The sequence below is a fragment of the Theropithecus gelada genome, chromosome 6 (genome assembly GCF_003255815.1).
Source record: "Theropithecus gelada isolate Dixy chromosome 6, Tgel_1.0, whole genome shotgun sequence".
In the NCBI taxonomy this organism is placed as follows: Eukaryota; Metazoa; Chordata; class Mammalia; order Primates; family Cercopithecidae; genus Theropithecus; species Theropithecus gelada.
Genome location: NC_037673.1, coordinates 130,711,956 through 130,731,753, shown reverse-complemented (window position 1 = coordinate 130,731,753; position 19,798 = coordinate 130,711,956). Strand labels below are relative to the sequence as shown.

Below are 19,798 nucleotides of genomic sequence, written 5' to 3'. Positions count from 1 at the left end.
CACCACGCCCGGCTAATTTTGTATTTTTTTTTTAGTGGAGACGGGGTTTCTCCGTGTGGTCAAGCTGGTCTCTAACTCCCAACCTCAGGTGATCCACCCCCCTTGGCCTCCCAAAGTGCTGGAATTATAGGCATGAGCCACCACGCCTGGCCAACTAGTTGCAGTCTTAAAGACTGCCACATCATTAAGTAGGTAATAGACTTAAATAATTTCTCTTTGTGAATCAATGTTTTTTATTTTGGTTAAAAAAAAAACCCCACATAATATGGAATCTACCTTCTTACAAAATTATTAAGTGTACAGTATGGCATTTTTAACTATATGCACATTATAGTACAGCAGATCTCTAGTTTTTTTCTGTGAATCAGTTTAAATATGCATTTTGAAATAAACAGAAACATAGTATTATATACAATTATCTTGGATTTGCTGGATTTTAATTGTGGCTCCTCTCCTTATGAGATCTTAGACAAATTACATGATCTCTCTGGGCCTCAGTCTCCTCATCTGTATAATGAGGATAATAATAATATTTACTTTGTAGGATTGTTGTTGGGATGGAATGGAGAAAAAGACTGGAGCATTGTCTGGTATGTAGTAAGCATCAATAAAAGTTACTAGTCAGGGCTGGGCGCGGTGGCTCAAGCCTGTAATCCCTGCACTTTGGGAGGCCGAGACGGGCGGATCACGAGGTCAGGAGATCGAGACCATCCTGGCTAACATGGTGAAACCCCGTCTCTACTAAAAAATACAAAAAACTAGCCGGGCGCGGTGGCGGGCGCCTGTAGTCCCAGCTACTCAGGAGGCTGAGGCAGGAGAATGGCGTGAACCCGGGAGGCGGAGCTTGCAGTGAGCTGAGATCCGGCCACTGCACTCCAGCCTGGGCGGCAGAGCGAGACTCCGTCTCAAAAAAAAAAAAAAAAAAAAAAAGTTACTAGTCAGGCATGGTGGCATGTGTCTGTAGTCTGAGCTACTCAAGAGGCTAAGGAAGGAGGATATCTTGAGCCAAAGAGTTCAAGGCTCCAGTGAGCTATAATTGCACCACTGCACTCCAGCCTGGGCCACTGAGTAAAAGCCTGTCTCTAAAAAATTTTTAAAAACCAAACATGGTGGCTGTCTTCCGTAATTCCAGCAGTTTAGGAGACTAAGGCAGGAGAATCACTTAAACTCAAGAGTTCATCAGCCTCACAACATAACAAGACTCCTATCTCTACAAAAAGAAGTTAACTATTATTGTTTTACCTCCTTTCACAGGAGGAATGAAAATTATAAAGCAGATGCTTTTTATTCAAAACGTGTCTTCAATATTTTGATTAAAGAAATGTGTTCCATTTATAATTATTGTTATTTAACTACATACAGATTTGTTATGTACAACTTAACATTCAAAACTTCCTTACATATTTTGTTTGTTTGTTTCTATACCAAGAAAGGGAAACAGAAAAGAGCTGATTTAATAATGGGTTATTGAAAGATTTAGGGACTTGAATATTTGCAAAATGGTATTATGCTATAGAAAGAGTGCTGGATTAGGAGTCAAGACAACATTGGTTAAAACTCTTGTTTGGCAAACTACTAATCATGCTTCCAGATCTGTAAAATGCAAATGATTATACATGAACTTTCCACCTCGCAGGGCAGAAAAGAGGATCAAAATGAGCTAATTAATTTTTGCTAATTTCAGCAGAAACAGACTGACCTCTGTTTTGGCTAGAATCATGGGACATTTAACCTATAATAATGTTCTGCAAGTGCAAATTCCTTAAGGAAATAAACAGTCAGAACTTACTACCAGAAATTCCTGAGGTCTAATTCCATCTTTTCAAGAATGCTTTTTGATCTGGATAATTAATTACTTCTTAATTTGTAAAATAAATTTAATTTTTACCATATGGAGCCCTGTTGAGAGCTCACTTATCATTACAATCTTTTTCCTTTCCTAGGCTTGTTTACAAATTGATCCTGCTGACAGGATATCATCTAGTGATCTTTTGCATCATGAGTATTTTACTAGAGATGGATTTATTGAAAAGTAAGCATTTTGAGTGAATGTGGATTTTTTAAAAGCATTTTGTATTGGGAAATTTTGCTAGCAGGAAAATTGCTGTATAGGTTACTTTTACATAACAAATACTCAGTTTAACAAAAATTTATTGAGTTATTGTATCAGGTATTGACTAGAAAGATAGTAGACTTTACAAGTGTCATGAATGAAAAGCCTAATAATAGGATGCGCACAGTGGCTCACACCTGTAATCCCAGCACTTTGGGAAGCTGAGGCAAGCAGATTGCTTGAGCCCTGCGGTTCACGACTGGCCTGGGCAACATAGGGAGACCCCTGTCTCTACAAAAAATACAAAAATTAGCAAGGTGTGGTGGCACACGCTTGTAGTCCCAGCTACTCGGGAGGCTCAGGTGGGAAGATGGCTTAAACCCTGGAGATAGAGGTTGCAGTGAGCTGAGATTGCACCACTGCACTCCAGCCTGGGTGACAGGTTGAGATCCTATCTCAAAAAAAGAAAAAGAAAAAGAAAGTCTAATAATAAAAAGTAATTGCAGCTAACATTCATTACACAGTTACTATGTCCTAGGCAGTGTGCTCAGCTCTTTACATACTACAGTTTCAGTGTTATCATAGACCAGAGATAACATTAAATAAGCAATCAGTACTTCTTAGCTTTATTCCTGTTTGGACCCCTGACTCAGAGAATAGTCTGGTTTTTCCTCTTCTGGTGACATTCATTTATCATAATTAGCATGCACTTCCCAAATGAATTTTTTTTGTTTGTTTTTTGAGACAGAGTCTCGCTGTGTGGCCCAGGCTGGAGTGCAGTGGCACAATCTCGGCTCACTGCAAGCTCCGCCTCGCAGGTTCACGCCATTCTCCTGCCTCAGCCTCCCGAGTAGCTGGGACTACAGGCGCCTGCCACCATGCCTGGCTAATTTTTTGTATTTTTAGTAGAGATGGGGTTTCACCATGTTAGCCAGGATGGTCTCGATCTCCTGACCTCGTGAACCACCCGCCTTGGCCTCCCAAAGTGCTGGGATTACAGGCTTAAGCCACTGCGCCCAGCCCGAATGATTTTTTTCTACTTATTCTCTGTTGTAGTGCCTGTTGTCTTTTTTTTTTTTTTTTGAGATGAAGTCTCACTCTATTGCCCAGGCTGGAGTACAGTGGCACAATCTCAGCTCACTACAAACCTCCATCTCCCAAGTTCAAACAGTTCTCCTGCCTCCGCCTCCAGAGCAGCTAGGATTAGAGGCACATGCCACCACACCCAGCTAATTTTTTGTATTTTTAGTAGAGATGAGGGTTTTACCATTTTGGCCAGGCTGGTCTCGAACTCCTGACCTCAGGTGATCCACCTGCCTTGGCCCCCCAAAGTGCTGGGATTATGGCCCTTCTGTGCCCCACATTGCTTATGACATGCCTAGCATATAATCTGTATTACAATTTAGATTCATGAATCAGCCGTATTTCTAAAAAAACACTATTTTCTATTTGGACTTTGAAAAAAACAGGAAAAGTTTCTCATTAACTGTAAAACCATTGAGCTTGTCTTTGGACATATTAGAAAGATGGACATCCGTTAAAAATGTGATCAGATATGGAAAAGTCCAGGAACTGCTATTGGAGATAGACTAAGTAGAAAAAAGCAAAAGAATCCTTGAGGGCAACTAGAACTTCGAGCCTTTCAGTTTTACTCTAAAACAAAAAACAAGATGATATATTTAAAGTGCCATTGGTGAGGCGTGGTGGCTCATGCTGTAATCCCAGCATTTTGGGAGGCCAAGGTGGGCAGATCAACTGAGGTCAGGAGTTCAAGACCAACCTGGTCAAGATGGTGAAACACCATCTCTACTAAAAATGCAAAAACTTAGGTGGGCGTGGGCATGCGCCTGTAGTCCCAGCTACTCAGGAGGCTGGGACAGGGGAATCATTTGAACCCAGGAGGCTGAGGCTGCAGTGAGCCGAGATCGTGCCACTGCACTCCAGTCTGGGTGACAGAGTGAGACTCTGTCTCAAAACATAAAAGAATAGGCCGGGCGCGGTGGCTCATGACTGTAATCCCAGCACTTTGGAAGGCCGAGGCGGGCAGATCACGAAGTCAGGAGATCAAGAACATCCTGACTAATGCGGTGAAACCCTGTCTCTACTAAAAATACAAAAACAAAATTCGCCAGGTGTGGTGGCAGGCACCCTGTAGTCCCAGCTACTCAGGAGGCTGAGGCAGGAGAATGGCATGAACCAGGGAGGCGGAGCTTGCAGTGAGCGGAGATCATGCCACTGCACTCCAGCCTGGGCGACAGAGCAAGACTCTGTCTCAAAAATATAAAAAATAAAAGAATAAAAAATAAAAAAATGAAGTGCCATTGATAAAAAGTAGCAGTTATCAGCCAGGCATGGTAGCTCATGCCTGTAATCCCAGCACTTTGGAAGGCCGAAGCAGGCAGATTGCTTGAACCTAGGAGTTCGAGACCAGCCTGGGCAACATGGCAAAACCCTGTCTCTACAAAAAATGCAAAAATTTTCTGGGTGTGTTGGTGTATACCTGTAATCCCAGCTACTAGGGAGGCTGAGATAGGGGATTGCTTGAGCCCAGGAGGTCAAGGTTGCAGTGAGCCATGAGTGTGTCACTGTACTGCAGCCTGGGCAACAGAAACACTGTCTCAAAAAAAAAGATGTCAGTTATTGAATTAAAAAGTTACTTCATATCAGTTCTACACAGACTAAGTTTATTTTTCTTGGACATTTAGATATCAGGCTTTTACTTTTGTGGGGTGAAAGTACCTTGAGTTCAATTTATAGAATCCTTAGAAAATATTTGGATAAGTCCTTTTCCTTTGATAAGATGCCTCTTTATTTCATGTACCTTCTGCAGTTCAAGGGTGATTTAACAGGAGTATGACATTTTCTCATCTAGCCAAACTAATCACACTGATTCTTTTTTTTTTTTTCCATCACACTGCTTGTCATCAGGCCTGTGCCCTGCACAGCACTAGCAAGAGTTTGCTGGACTAGAGAAGAATTCATTCATGGGCTGATATTTTAAAACCTTCCCAAATTGATAGCTGTAGCTGCTTCAAGGAAGGGACTTGTGCAGTTCAGGGAAGGGGTGGGAAGGAAATTTTTCAGTATAGACTTTTGAACTTTGAACCACATGAATGGACTTTCTAATCAAAAATAACTTTTAAAAAGAAAGAAATCAAACTAAAACCAAAATAATCTCTCTCCAATATGAATGTATTCTGTTACATTTCTCTAGAGTAAGATTTTAGAAGCTAGTTAGTCCATTTTTAAAGTTCTATTACTTTAAAGAACCACAGCCGAGTGCGGTGGCTCACACTTGTAATTCCAGCAACTTTGGGAAGCTGAGGCAGGCGGATCACCTGAGGCTGGGAGTTAGAGACCAGCCTGACCAACATGGAGAAACCCCATTTCTATTAAAAATACAAAATTAGCCGGGCATGGTGGCACATGCCTGTAATCCCAGCTACTCAGGAGGCTAAGGCAGGAGAATCGCTTGAACCCAGGAAGCAGCGGTTGTGGTGAGACGAGATCACGCCATTGCACTCCAGCCTGGGCAACAAGAGCAAAACTCCATCTCAAAAAAAAAAAAAAGAGAGAACCACAGAAAAGGTCAAAGTGGTCTGAGTCTTCCTTAAAAATAATAGTATTTTTATCAAAATTAAAAGCAGTGTTTTTCTGAGTTGAGTTTGCATCGCAAAAGGAATCTAATTAGTATAAATCCTTTGTAAAAGTTTTATATAGTAGGTTCCCATAGCATAATTTTCGAAAGATGTAGCTTTACCAGAAAGCAATTTTTATTAGGTAAATTGGGCCATCTCTTGGCATGCATTGTAATTAGATAGCATTATTTATACTGTAGCTGAAATACAAATTAATTGATGAAATGGTTTATTCAAGATAAAATACTTTATCTGCATATATAAAAAGATTACTCGTTGATATTGCTTGTTTTATCAGATTCATGCCAGAACTGAAAGCTAAATTACTGCAGGAAGCAAAAGTCAATTCATTAATAAAGCCAAAAGAGAGTTCTAAAGAAAATGAACTCAGGAAAGATGAAAGAAAAACAGTTTATACCAATACACTGCTAAGTAGTTCAGTTTTGGGAAAGGTAAGAACTTTGGCTTTTGTTTCAGCCAGTATAATTATAGTTAGACTCTAATGACAAAAATAACTGTTATGACTCGGATTTTGAATGTATATATTCCAGGAAATAGAAAAAGAGAAAAAGCCCAAGGAGATCAAAGTCAGAGTTATTAAAGTCAAAGGAGGAAGAGGAGATATCTCAGAACCAAAAAAGAAAGAGTATGAAGGTGGACTTTGTCAACAGGATGCAAATGAAAATGTTCATCCTATGTCTCCAGATACAAAACTTGTAACCATTGAACCGCCAAACCCTATCAATCCCAGCACTAACTGTAATGGCTTGAAAGAAAATCCACACTGCGGAGGTTCTATGACAATGCCACCCATCAATCTAACTAACAGTAATTTGATGGCTGCAAATCTCAATTCAAATCTCTTTCACCCCAGTGTGAGGTGAGCTGTAACAGAGAAGAAACCTAAATAATACAATATTCCTGTATAATGGTATTTCGAAGAATCACGTTCATAGTGTCTGTATGTAAACTGAACTTGAAGAAAATATGTTGAAATTAAAGCTGTATAATGGGCCATTTACTGAGTGTTTTTTACAAATGCTGTAGAAGAAATTAACTTTTCTTGGCCATATAGATGTTTAAATTTTCACTAATGTCTTTTGGAGAAACCTCATTTAAAGAAAAAAAAAGACCCTTTGAAAAATGTTTTTATTTTTGAAGGAAAAAAACGTTGATATGCCCTAAGTTCTGGTATCAGTGTGCCTTGGTATAACAAAATAAGCTTTATTTCTATATCATAGCAAATTCTCTAAATGGAGAAAGGATAGTAAAAAATAATCTTTCGTAAGTCAAATAGCCTTTCAAGGTGAAATATTTTGGGAGAAAAATAGCATATTAGGCCAGTTTTAGATTTAACCTCTGATACAGACTGAGAGACTGGCCCATGAGTCTGGTTAATCAAGGGCAGTGTGATGGATGGTGAGAGTCTGTCCAACAAGGCAGTAGGGCCACTTCAAAATTTAGGGAGACTACTGTCATTCTAGGGGAGAAGGAGACTGGATTCATTAGCCCAAGAGGATTCTAGCAGACTGGTTTGGGCTACAGGTTTTGAAGCCCAGTGGTCTGCAGAGGTGAGCAAGTGGACATGTCCATATCAGTCCAAAGGTACAGCAGGCTACAGACTGCAAGAGCCCAGTTGTTCTTGAGGTGATCCCAAAACCATATGCTAGTAACAATGGTTGTAAGCCAGTCAGTCTTGGACAGTAAGCTCATAAATTGAGAAAGCTGGTAGTGAAGAGATCCAAATTCAGAACAGATAGAAGGGAGCAAGTAGGCCAGCAGGAGTAACCCCACAACATGCCTGTCACCACTGATGTTAACATGCACTAATTATTCTCTGCCCTGTTACCACCTCTCTCTTTAGGGTAATTGGTAGGTAAGGACTCTATTGCATTTTGGTACTCAGTGTTCAAAAAATAGACTTCCATGCCATAATTTATTCATTCTTGAAGCTAAAACAAAGCCATTTTGCCTGGGCATGGTGACTCGTGCCTGTAATCCCAGCAATTTGGGAGGCCAAGGCGGGTGTATCAGTTTAGCTCAGGAGTTCGAGACCAGCCTGGCCAACATGGCAAAACCCTGTCTCTACAAAAAATAGAAAAATTAGTTGGCCATGTTGGAACGCACCAGTAATCCCAGCTACTTGGGAGGCTGAGGCAAGAGAATCACTTGAACCCAGGAGACAGAGGTTGCAGTGAGCCAAGATCATGACACTGCACTCTAGCCTGGGTGACAGAGTAAGATTCTGCCCCCCCCCAAAAAAGAAAAAAAGGCATTTCTGGGGAGTTCTAATAACTTCTCATTCATTTTTAAATAATAGGTTAACTGAAAGAGCAAAAAAGAGACGCACTTCTTCACAATCTATTGGACAAGTTATGCCTAATAGCAGGCAAGAGGATCCAGGTCCTATTCAAGTAAGGCAAGAAGCCACGCATTAAAATATGGCCTCTTTTAACATTACTTCTGTTTTCTTTTTCTGTATCTTTAGGGCTCTAATACTTTTTTGTTTGTCTGTTTGTTTTGTTTTTTTGAGACAGAATCTCTCTCTGTTGCCCAGACTGGAGTGTAGTGGTACGATCTCAGCTCACTGCCGCCTCGACCTCCTGGGCTCAAGCAATCCTCCCACTTCAGCCTCCCAAGTAGCTGAGACTTCAGGCACATGCCACCATGCCCAGCTAATTTTGTTCATTTTTTGTAGCAACTAAGTCTCACTATGTTGCCCAGGTTGGTCTCAAACTCCTGGGCTCAAGGGATCCTCCCTTCTCAGCCTCCTAAAGTACTAGGATTACAGGTGTGAGCCAATGCACCCAGCCTCTCACACTTTTAAAAATGTACTTTAAGTTTCTTTTTTTTTCCTGAGATGAAAATAGGCCATTATTTTCTAAGTGCTTTCACAATTAATTAAGTTCATATATCTTAATTTATCACAGTTAATTAAGTTCATATATCTTAATTTATGTATTTAATATGTGACTTAGGCAGAGTAAGTTAGGATTTCCACCTTTGAAAGTCAGAAGTAGTTTTGTTTTTTTTTCACTTCCAAAAAATGTTTTTAATATCTTTATGGATTAAAAACAATCGCCAAATAAACACAATTTATTTTCACTAGAAAAAATAATCAATGTAGTTCATCCCCCTCCCAACTTTTGTTTTGTTTTGTTTTTGGCTTATTTTGCATTATTCATCTCTAATGGGACCTCACAACTTTTTACATAGGAAGGTGATTTATTCAAAATTGAAGCAAAATGTTAATTATAATAACAAAAAACTGAAAACAGTACAAACTTGTCCAAGAGCCGGTGACTAAGTACATTAGTGTACATTCATACAGTGGAATACTACACATTACATTGTGGAAGAGTGTTCATTGACCTAGACAGGATTTTATTATCTGTTTTCAAATGAACAAAAATCTGGTAACACAGAACGTTTCCCAGATGCTGGATGTGCAATTAATTTTTTTTCCTTTGGGTTTTCCCAGTGTTCACAAAGCATATCATTTTGTAGGTAGATAAGTAAGTTATTAAGAAAATGAACTGAAGCAATTTGCTCAAAGTCAGAGTGCAGTGAATAGTATTAAAAATGAAAAGTTAAGTTTATGGTTCTGGCCAGGCACAGTGGCTCTAACCTGTAATCCTAGCATTTTGGAAGACTGAGCTGGGAGGATTGCTTGAGCCCAGGAATTTGAGTTCAGCCTGGGCAACATAGTGAGACCCTGTCTCTATAAAAAATGAAATAAAATAAATTAGTTGTGTGTGGTGGCGTGTGGCTGTGGTTTCAGACTGGGTGGGCTGAGGTGGGACTATGGCTTGAGCCCAAGAGGTTGAGGCTGCAGCCATAACGGCACTGCTGTATTTCAGCCTGGGCAACAAAGCAAGACTCTATCTCAATGATAATAATAATAATAATAAGGCCAGGTGCAGTGGCTCATGCTTGTAATCCCGGCACTTTGGGAGCCCAAAGCAGAAGGATTGCTTGAGCACAGGAGTTTGAGATCAGCCTAGTTTGAGATCAGCCTAACAAGACCCCATCTCTACAAAAAATTTAAAAATTAATCAGGCGTGGTGGTGTGTGCCTGTAGTCCCAGCTACTTGGGAGACTGAGGTGGGAAGATCACTTGAGCCCAGGGGGTTGATGCTGCAATGAGTCATGATCATGCCAATGCACTCCAGCTGGGTGACAGAGCAAGACCCTGTTTCAAAATAATAATATTATTATTATTGTTATTATTGTGGTTCTCATGATCAAGACTGTTATGCTCAGAATATTAAATATGCTAAAAATGTTTGCTTTATGAAACTTGTTGGAGTTTGATCTGTTGATATGTTCAATAGTATTCTAAATCTTCTTAATTATTAAATTAATTGTTATGTCTATCTTATACCATCCAAATGGCTAGCAATTCTAGGATTGTCATTCTACAGATAGTTAGACACATTTCTTCAAACTAACTCTTGTTTGTTTGTTTAGAGCCAAATGGAGAAGGGTGTATTTAATGAGCGAACAGGTCACAGTGACCAAATGTCTAATGAGAACAAAAGGAAGCTGAATTTTTCCAGATCTGACAGGAAAGAATTCCATTTTCCAGAATTGCCTGTCACAATACAGCCAAAAGATACGAAAGGAATGGAAGGTACACATTTGTTGTATAGCTTTACAATTATGATGATATCATTTATAAGATTTTTTCATAATATAACTTACATTTTAGTGTGATTTAGGTAGAAAACAGTGCATTGGTAGGGAAAACATTTCAGCTGATGAGATTTTCTCCCCATTGTCAAATAAGGGGTACGATTTTAAGGAGATAATTTTAAAGAGGCGTAAGCTTGTAATCCCAGCATTTTGGGAGGCCAGTGCAGGAGGATTGCTTGAGCCTAGGAGTTTGAGACCAGCCTGAGCAACATAGCAAAACCCTGTCTCTACAAAAAATAAACTAGCTTGGTGTGGTGGTGTGTGCCTGTGGTCCCAGCTACTTGGGAGGCTGAGTTAGGAGGACTGCTTGACCCAGGAGGTTGAGACTGCAGTGAGCTGTGGTCACGCCACTATACTCCACTCTAGGATGACACATAATGAGACCGTGTCTCTAAAAAAAAAAAATAATTAAAAAGAAAAAGAGAGGTTAAGACAGCTTTAAAGGGTAAATTTTTAATTTTTTTTTATTTATTTACTTATTTTTATTATACTTTAAGTTCTGGGGTACATGTGCACAACATGCAGGTTTGTTACATATGTATACATGTGCCATGTTGGTATGCTGCACCCATTAACTTGTCATTCACATTAGATATATCTCCTAATGCTATCCCTCCCCCTTCGCCGCTCCCCCCTCCCCACAATAGGCCCCGGTGTGTGATATTCCCCTTCCTGTGTCCAAGTGATCTCATTGTTCAATTCCCACCTATGAGTGAGAGCATGCAGTGTTTGGTTTTCTGTTCTTGCCATAGTTTGCTGAGAATGATGGTTTCCAACTGCATGCATGTCCCTACAAAGGACATGAACTCATCCTTTTTTATGGCTGCATAGTATTCCATGGTGTATATGTGCCACATTTTCTCAATCCAGTCTGTCACCAATGGACATTTGGGTTGATTCCAAGTCTTTGCTATTGTGAATAGTGCTGCAGTAAACATACGTGTGCATGTGTATTTATAGCAGCATGATTTATAATCCTTTGGGTATATACCCAGTAATGGGATGGCTGGGTCAAATGGTATTTCTAGTTCTAGATCCTTGAGGAATCGCCACACTGTTTTCCACAATGGTTGAACTAATTTACAGTCCCACCAACAGTGTAAGAGTGTTCCTATTTCTCCACATCCTCTCCAGCACCTGTTGTTTCCTGACTTTTTAATGATCGCCATTCTAACTGGTATGAGATGGTATCTCCTTGTGATTTTGAATTGCATTTCTCTGATGGCCAGTGATGATGAGCATTTTTTCATGTGTCTGTTGGCTGTATGAATGTCTTCTTTTGAGAAGTGTCTGTTCATATCCTTTGCCCACTTTTTGATGGGGTTGTTTGTTTTTTTCTTGTAAATGTGTTTGAGTTCTTTGTAGGTTCTGGATATTAGCCCTTTGTCAGATGAGTAGATTGCAAAAATGTTCTCCCATTCTGTAGGTTGCCTGTTCACTCTGATGGTAGTTTCTTTTGCTGTGCAGAAGCTCTTTAGTTTAATTAGATCCCATTTGTCAATTTTGGCTTTTGTTGCCATTGCTTTTGGTGTTTTAGACATGAAGTCCTTGCCCATGCCTATGTCCTGAATGGTATTACCTAGGTTTTCTTCTAGGGTTTTTATGATTTTAGATCTAACATTTAAGTCTCTAATCCATCTTGAATTAATGTTTGTATAAGGAGTAAGGAAAGGATCCAGTTTCACTTTCTACTTATGGCTAGCCAATTTTCCCAGCACCGTTTATTAAATAGAGAATCCTTTCCCCATTTCTTGCTTTTGTCAGATTTGTCAAAGATCAGATGGCTGTAGATGTGTGGCATTATCTCTGAGGACTCTGTTGTGTTCCATTGGTCTATATCTTTGTTTTGGTACCAGTACCATGCTGTTTTGGTTACTGTAGCCTTGTAGTATAGTTTGAAGTCAGGTAGCGTGATGCCTCCAGCTTTGTTCTTTTGGCTTAGGATTGTCTTGGCAATGCGGGGTCTTTTTTGGTTCCATATGAACTCTAAAGCAGTTTGGTTCCATATGAACTCTAAAGCAGTTTTTTCCAATTCTGTGAAGAAAGTAATTGGTAGCTTAATGGGGGTGGCATTGAATCTATAAATTACCTTGGGCAGTATGGCCATTTTCATGATATTGATTCTTCCTATCCATGAGCATGGTATGTTCTTCCATTTGTTTGTATCCTCTTTTATTTCACTGAGCAGTGGTTTGTAGTTCTCCTTGAAGAGGTCCTTTATATCCCTTGTAAGTTGGATTCCTAGGTATTTTATTCTCTTTGAAGCTATTGTGAATGGGAGTTCGTTCATCATTTGGCTCTCTGTTTGTCTGTTACTGGTATATAAGAATGCTTGTGATTTTTGCACATTGATTTTGTATCCTGAGACTTTGCTGAATTTGCTTATTTATTTATTTTTTTAAAACAGAGTCTCACTCTGCCACCCAGGCTGGAGTACAGTGTTGCAATCTCAGCTCATTGCAACCACCACCTCCTGGGTTCAAGTGATTCTCATGCCTAGCCTCCTGAGTAGCTGGGACTACAGGTGCCCGCCAGCACGCCTGGCTATTTTTTGTATTTTTAGTAGAGACAGGGTTTCATCATTTTGGCCAGGCTGGTCTCGAACTCCTGACCTCAGGTGATCCACCTGCCTTGCCCTCCCAAAGTGCTGGAATTACAGGCATAAGCCATTGCAGCTGGCTGCAAAGCATGAATTTTTTTATTAGCTCAATGTTGTTGAAATGTTAGAGCAGTATTTGAGAAATCTGGTTTAGTATATGACCTGGAGTAAATTGCCTTTCTATGTTTCTTCATGATCATTTACCCATATAGTAGCAGAAAATTTATATGTATTTTGGGCATCCAAGGATTAAATATATAAGATTTATAGGCTGGGCATGGTGGCTCACACCTGTAATCCCAGCACTTTGGGAGGCCAAGGCGGGCGGATCACCTAAGGTCAGTAATTTGAGACCACCCTGGCCAGTATGGCAAAACCCCATCTCTATTAGCCAGGCGTGGTGGCTCATGCCTGTAAATCTCTGCTACTTGGGAGGCTGAGGCAGGAAAATTGCTTGAAACTGGGAGGTGGAGGTTGCAGTGAGCCAAGATCACGCCACTGCACTCCAGCCTGGGTGACAGAGTGAGACTCCATCTCAAAAAAAAAAAAAAAAAGATTTATAAACTTAAGATTTATCTCAGAATGAACACACTTTTGTCTTGAATAAATGTTCTTATGTTTCTTTGAAGAACAGTGACACCTTGTGAAAAGTTAATATAATAGCAAGAATATAATCCTTGTACAGTTCAAGAGGAATTTTCTGATCCACTTAACAGTTACACTGAGAATAATAAAATAAAATAAAAGTCTTATTTTAATACTTAGTAGACTATTTGTAAAGTTATAAAACAAATAATTTACCGTATTTTACCATTACAACTCATAACTTATTTTGTTCCTTTGTAATAAACTGAGAAACTGACTTAGTGGATATCAGAATCTCTATTTGAAATTCTTGGAAAGTAAAATTTCAAAGTAGGAATAACAAATTTTCATTGTTTTGTATATTTTTACAAAAGTTAAACAGATAAAAATGCTGAAGAGGGAGTCAAAGAAAACAGATTCATCTAAGATACCAACTTTACTTAATGTGGATCAAAATCAAGAAAAACAAGAGGTAACTCTTTTTGTATATAGCTTTTACTAAGGCATGTTGTTTAGAGGACTTGACTCAGTGTATAAATTTAGTTATTACTATTGGAAAGCTATATAAAAATTCGAAATTTTATAATCTTTGAACTCAAGAAATAGATCTGTATTTTCCTAGAATAACCCATTAATAAAAGTTTCTAAAAGTTATTTTTTAGTGTGTAATGTTGAATAATTAGAATGCATGGCACCCGGGGAAAATAGTATCTATATTGTGTGTAATGTCAGATATCAGGCAGGTAAGCCAGACTAGTGAAAATGAATAATGGTATAAATATACAGTTATATGGCCACAAGCATGTGTGTCTCTGTCTTAGAGCCTCTTCCTTCCTTCTTGTTTTCTCTCCAGTTTATTCCCCTGTCTATCTCTGCTGTCTGCCTACTGTCCTATTTTAACAAATATTTGCTCTCAGCTAACTATCAGGTAATCTTGTTGAAATATTCCCAGTCCCTACCCACCAGAGAGATTCTCAAATTTTATTTGAAAATCTTGAAGCCTGTAACATCCAAATGAATGCTCTATAAAGACAATCTTTTAAGAGAAAGAGATTGTGCCAAGCACCCACTGAATTAAATCATATTGATGGCCGCCTATTCTGCACTTGTGAGGTCATTTCTGTATGTGATTTATCAACTTCTGTTTTTGTTTTTGTTTTTGTTTTTTTGAGACAGAATCTCACTCTGTCGCCCAGGCTGGAGTGTAGTGGCGCAATCTTGGCTCACTGCAACCTCTGCCTCCCGGGTTCACAGCATTCTCCTGCCTCAGCCTCCCGAGTAGCTGGGACTACAGGCACCCACCACCACGCCTGGCTAATTTTTTTTTTTTTTTTAATATTTTTAGTAGAGATGGGGTTTCACTGTGTTAGCCAGGGTGGTCTCGATCTCCTGACCTCATGATCTGCCCACCTCAGCCTCCCAAAGTGCTGGGATTACAGGCGTAAGCCACTGTGCCCGGCCCAACCTCTATTTTTTTAAAAAATAATATTACAGTTTTACTCATGATAAAATTAGTATATACTTATTAAGAAAATTTGAAGAAATTAAAAATGTTTTAAAAAATCTGAAACTCCGTAAGAAGGCATTTTAACAAGGCTACTTGATCTCTATAATATTTGGATAAGAGGGTTATCAGACGCTATTAGATGTATTCTCACTGTGACATTTAGGGCTATCTCTTTAGTCTTGGTCTAGAGCTTGTTAAGAACTCCACAGTCCACTTTGCAGAAAAGAAATGTTGTAGAACAAGAATGCCATTAGGCCAGGCACAGTGGCTCACACCTGTAATCCAGCACTTTGGGAGGCTGAAGAGGGTGGATCACCTGAAGTCAGGAGTTCAAGACCAGCCTGGTCAATGTGGTGAAACCCTATCTCTACTAAAAATACAAAAATTAGCTGGGCATGGTGGCGCATGCCTGTAATCCCAGCTATTCGGCAGGCTGAGGCAGGTGCTTGAACCTGGGAGGCGGAGGTTGCGGTGAGCCGAGATCAAACCATTGCACTCCAGCCTGGACAACAAGAGCAAGACTCTGTCTCAAAAAAAAAAAGAAAAAGGAAAAGAAAAAGAAAAAGAAAGAAAGCCATTAATAGGCATCTTTCAGTTCATTATAAAAAGTAATAAGATGGCTTTAAACTTTTAAATTTGGGTGACATACTCATGTCACAGCATGTTGCACAGCATACCATTTGCACATTTTTTCAATGATTTGGGTGAGTTAGGGCTCCTGAGGTAGGCAGACTATTAATGTGCCTCATGTTTATCCCGTTGTCCTATGAGAGTCCCCAGGAACTAAAATTACTTTCTAGTCTAGGAAAAAAGGAACTCTGCAGGAAAAAAGACCCTTCTGTGATTTTTAGGATAAATAATAAATTACAAAGGGAAAACATCTTCTTGTTCATATGATATAGAACTCCAGAAAAAAATGAAGTCATCTGTGTTTGTTATAGTTTATTTGTACTGCTCATTCAAATGCAGCTCTGACAAGTGACTGAAATTGCATATAAGGCTAGTACAACTGGTTTTAATAAATGTCAGAATTAAGAAGATGTCTTAAATTTTGAGTCTGTAGTTTATTTTAGAGCATGAGAGAATATGACATATTTTTAAAAACATAAGATAGGGAATTGCTAGTTATTTTTTCTATTCTTGGCTCTGTATTGACTTGGTTTTTGAATTATACAATCAGATCCAAGCACTTCTCAGGTTTACTTTCTTTTTTATTATTATTTGTTTATTTATTTATTGAGACAGACTCTCCCTCTGCCACCCAGGCTGGAGTACAGTGGTGTGATATTGGCTCACTGCAACCTCCGCCGCCTGGGTTCAAGCAATTTTCCTGTCTCAGCCTTCTGAGTAGCCGGGATTACAGGCGCCCACCACCACGCCTGGCTAATTTTTGTATTTTTAGTAGAGACGGGGTTTCACCATGTTGTCCAGGCTCATCTTGAACTCCTGACCTCAGGTAATCTGCCTTCCTCAACCTCCCAAAGTGCTGGGATTACAGGTGTGAGCCACCACGCCTTGCCAGGTTTACTTTAAACTATTTCAGGCATCTTAAATGTGCATGCATGCATTAATTAGGTTCTGTAACCAGAGAGAGACTCTAAATTACTGTGAATGAGTGAGTTAGGCAAGAGAGAAAGAGTCCATACAAAGGCCACCTTTTGTTTTGTTGGATGATAATAATAAGGAATTCATTGCTAAATAGTTTCCTTGTACCTTATGAAACAACCCGTAGGGGCAAAGTACAAGTATTTATCTCTGGCTGTATTTCCTTAGCCAAAGACTCACCATGTCCTCAATTAAAGACCTGTTTCTATTTACTTTTTAGAATACAGGAAATGCACAAACTGAAAGGAAGAAGAATCTACCAGATGTAGAGTAGAAAATGCAGCAGCTGAAAATTCAGGGAATCCCAGAATCACTGTATGGTTTAAAAAAAATCCTTTTTATTAATGTTACATACACAAAAATACTAATTAGAGAATTCTACAGGTATATTGTAAATCCTTTTAGTTATATGTACATTCACCAAATTTGTTTTTAAATTTATTAATCTTTAAATTATTCATGTTTTCTTTTTTTTTTTTTTTTTTTTTTTGAGACGGAGTCTCGCTCTGTCGCCCAGGCTGGAGTGCAGTGGCCGGATCTCAGCTCACTGCAAGCTCCGCCTCCCGGGTTCCCGCCATTCTCCTGCCTCAGCCTCCCGAGTAGCTGGGACTACAGGCACCCACAACCGCGCCCGGCTAATTTTTTGTATTTTTAGTAGAGACGAGGTTTCACCGTGGTCTCGATCTCCTGACCTTGTGATCCGCCCGCCTCGGCCTCCCAAAGTGCTGGGATTACAGGCGTGAGCCACCGCGCCCGGCAATTATTCATGTTTTCTTAATTTGAACATGAATTTATAAAAACTACCTGGCTGGTACATACTAATAAAATTTCAGCTTACATTTAGTCATATAATTTTATTTGATCACCTATTATTTCAATCATACTTGATTAGTGGTCATTCTTAGCATTGGTTTAGATCTTTATAATTACAGAAGGAAAAGTTTCTAAATATGTAATAAAGTAAGATCCCGATGCCTGGGAACACCAAACATTTCTGAGCAAACAAATATACTTGATAAGCATGCAACATGGGTTTGGCTTCACACTGAACTTTCTGGGGCAGTATTTAAATATATCATGAAGATTGTTTAAAAGGATGGAAATTGGTCGGGCACAGTGGCTCACGCCTGTAATCCCAGCACTTTGGGTGGCTGAGGCAGGTGGATCATGAGGCCAGGAGTTCAAGACCAGTCTGGCCAGCATGGTGAAACCCCATCTCTACTAAAAATGCAAAAAATTAGCCAGGCATGGTGGTACGCACCAGTAATCCCAGCTACTCAAAGGCTGAGGCTGAAGAATTGTTTGAACCTGGGAGGCGGAGATTGTAGTGAGCTGAGATCACGCCACTGCACTCCAGCCTGGGCAACAGAGAGAGACTCCATCCTGCCGCACCACCCCCGCAAAAAAAAGGATGGAAGTTGAGCAAGGCATTGAAGCAAATCTTTTGGCTTGACTAGCATGTTTATAATTTAGTAATTTATATGTAATTTAGCATTAATAAAGTCAGAGTTTTGGTAGTATATATTTACATTCTAGTCCCTGATTCTTACTAGCTTGGTTTCTAATTTTAGGGTGGAGATGGCCATTGTGAGGGGAAGAATTTGAAGAGAAACAGGTTTTTTTTCTGGTAGTGTCTTTTCTTTTAAATAGTCCTAAAAATACAAGATGACAACTCTTCCCTTTTTATTTATCTACAATAGAAATGTGATGTGAGTTATTGTTAAGACAGCCATCCATGTGCATGAGCATCATCCAGCTTTTTTTTGTTAGCAAAGCCGTTACTGTTTTCTTCTCCCTTTTAAGACTCTGTTGATGTGATAATTTGATTTGGAATTATAAAGTCATCTTTTCTCTGCCTATTTCTTTTTTTGCCATGATTACTGGGTGGGTAACACATGCCGTGACATGATACAAACTGTACTTATACTTAATGATCTCTGCCTTCTCATAGCCACATAACCTCGAGTCAGTTATCTCCTGTAACACATAGGCCTCTTTAAATAAGTTCTTAATAAAATATTTGAGCCATTGTTTTAAAAACTGTTTGTGATTGGTTGCAATGGCTCATGCCTGTAATCCTAGCACTTTGGGAGGCTGAGGCAGGCGGATCACTTGAGGTCAGGAGTTCGAAACCAGCCTGACCAACACGGTGGACCCCCATCTCTACTAAAAATGCAAAAATTAGCTGGGTGTGGTGGTGCACACCTGTAATCCCAGCTACTCGGGAGGCTCTGAAACAGAAGAATCACTTGAATCCGGGAGGCCAAGGTTGCAGAGAGTCAAGATCATGCCACTGCACTCCAACCAGGGTGACAAGAGCAATACTCAAAACACACACACACACACACACACACACACACACACACACATGCTATTCATGGTTGGGCACAGTGGCTCATGCCTATAATCCCAGCACTTTAGGAGGCTGAGGTGGGCAGATCACCTGAGGTCAGGAGTTTGAGACCAGCCTGACCAACATGGAAAAAGCTCGTCTCTACTAATAATACAAAAATTAGTTGGGTGTGGTGGCACATGCCTGTAATCCCAGCTACTCGGGAGGCTGAAGCATGGGAATCGCTTGAACCCAGGAGGTGGAGGTTGCAGTGAGACAAGATTGCGCCATTGCACTCCAGCCTGGGCAACAAGAGCAAAACTGTCTCAAAAAAAAAAAAAGATAAAAGGAAAAAAAAGCTATCATTACATTACATGGTTAAAAATATGTTCTATTGGTCAGCAATGAAAGCACTTATTTATAATTTAGCAGCATCTCTGATCTAAAAATCAAGAAAATATATAATGTTTATAAAATATTTAAAAATAATATGGTATTCAAATGTTAAATTGTTTTATCTGTGATTTGAGGGACCAAAATAGATGCCCCTTTATCAACTAAGATGGACCCTAACATTAAGGAAACAAAAGTTACCTCTGGGTTGAGGGTTCAGGGCTGAGCTGGCATGACAACTTTCTAAATTCCTAGGCTGTAAGAAAAATCACAGTCTTGCTGGGTGCAGTGGCTCACGTCTATAATCCCAGCACTTTGGGAGGCCAAGGCAGGCAGATCACCTGAGGTCAGGACTTCGAAACCAGCCTGACCAACATGGCAAAATCTTGTC

At 39.7% G+C, this 19,798-nt stretch overlaps 1 protein-coding gene across 1 annotated transcript in view; it reads left to right on the top strand.

The window, feature by feature from the left end:
• The window catches only part of CDKL3 (cyclin dependent kinase like 3), a 66,843-nt gene extending 48,321 nt beyond the window's left edge, over positions 1–18,522 (top strand). The window contains 9 exon segments of the mRNA XM_025387828.1: positions 1,944–2,032; positions 5,990–6,143; positions 6,243–6,571; positions 8,012–8,105; positions 10,162–10,324; positions 13,945–14,042; positions 14,424–14,435; positions 14,437–14,498; positions 18,254–18,522. Coding sequence (XP_025243613.1) covers positions 1,944–2,032; positions 5,990–6,143; positions 6,243–6,571; positions 8,012–8,105; positions 10,162–10,324; positions 13,945–14,042; positions 14,424–14,435; positions 14,437–14,498; positions 18,254–18,287 — 1,035 coding nt within the window. The 3' untranslated portion in view covers positions 18,288–18,522.
• Positions 18,523–19,798: the final 1,276 nt, after the last annotated feature.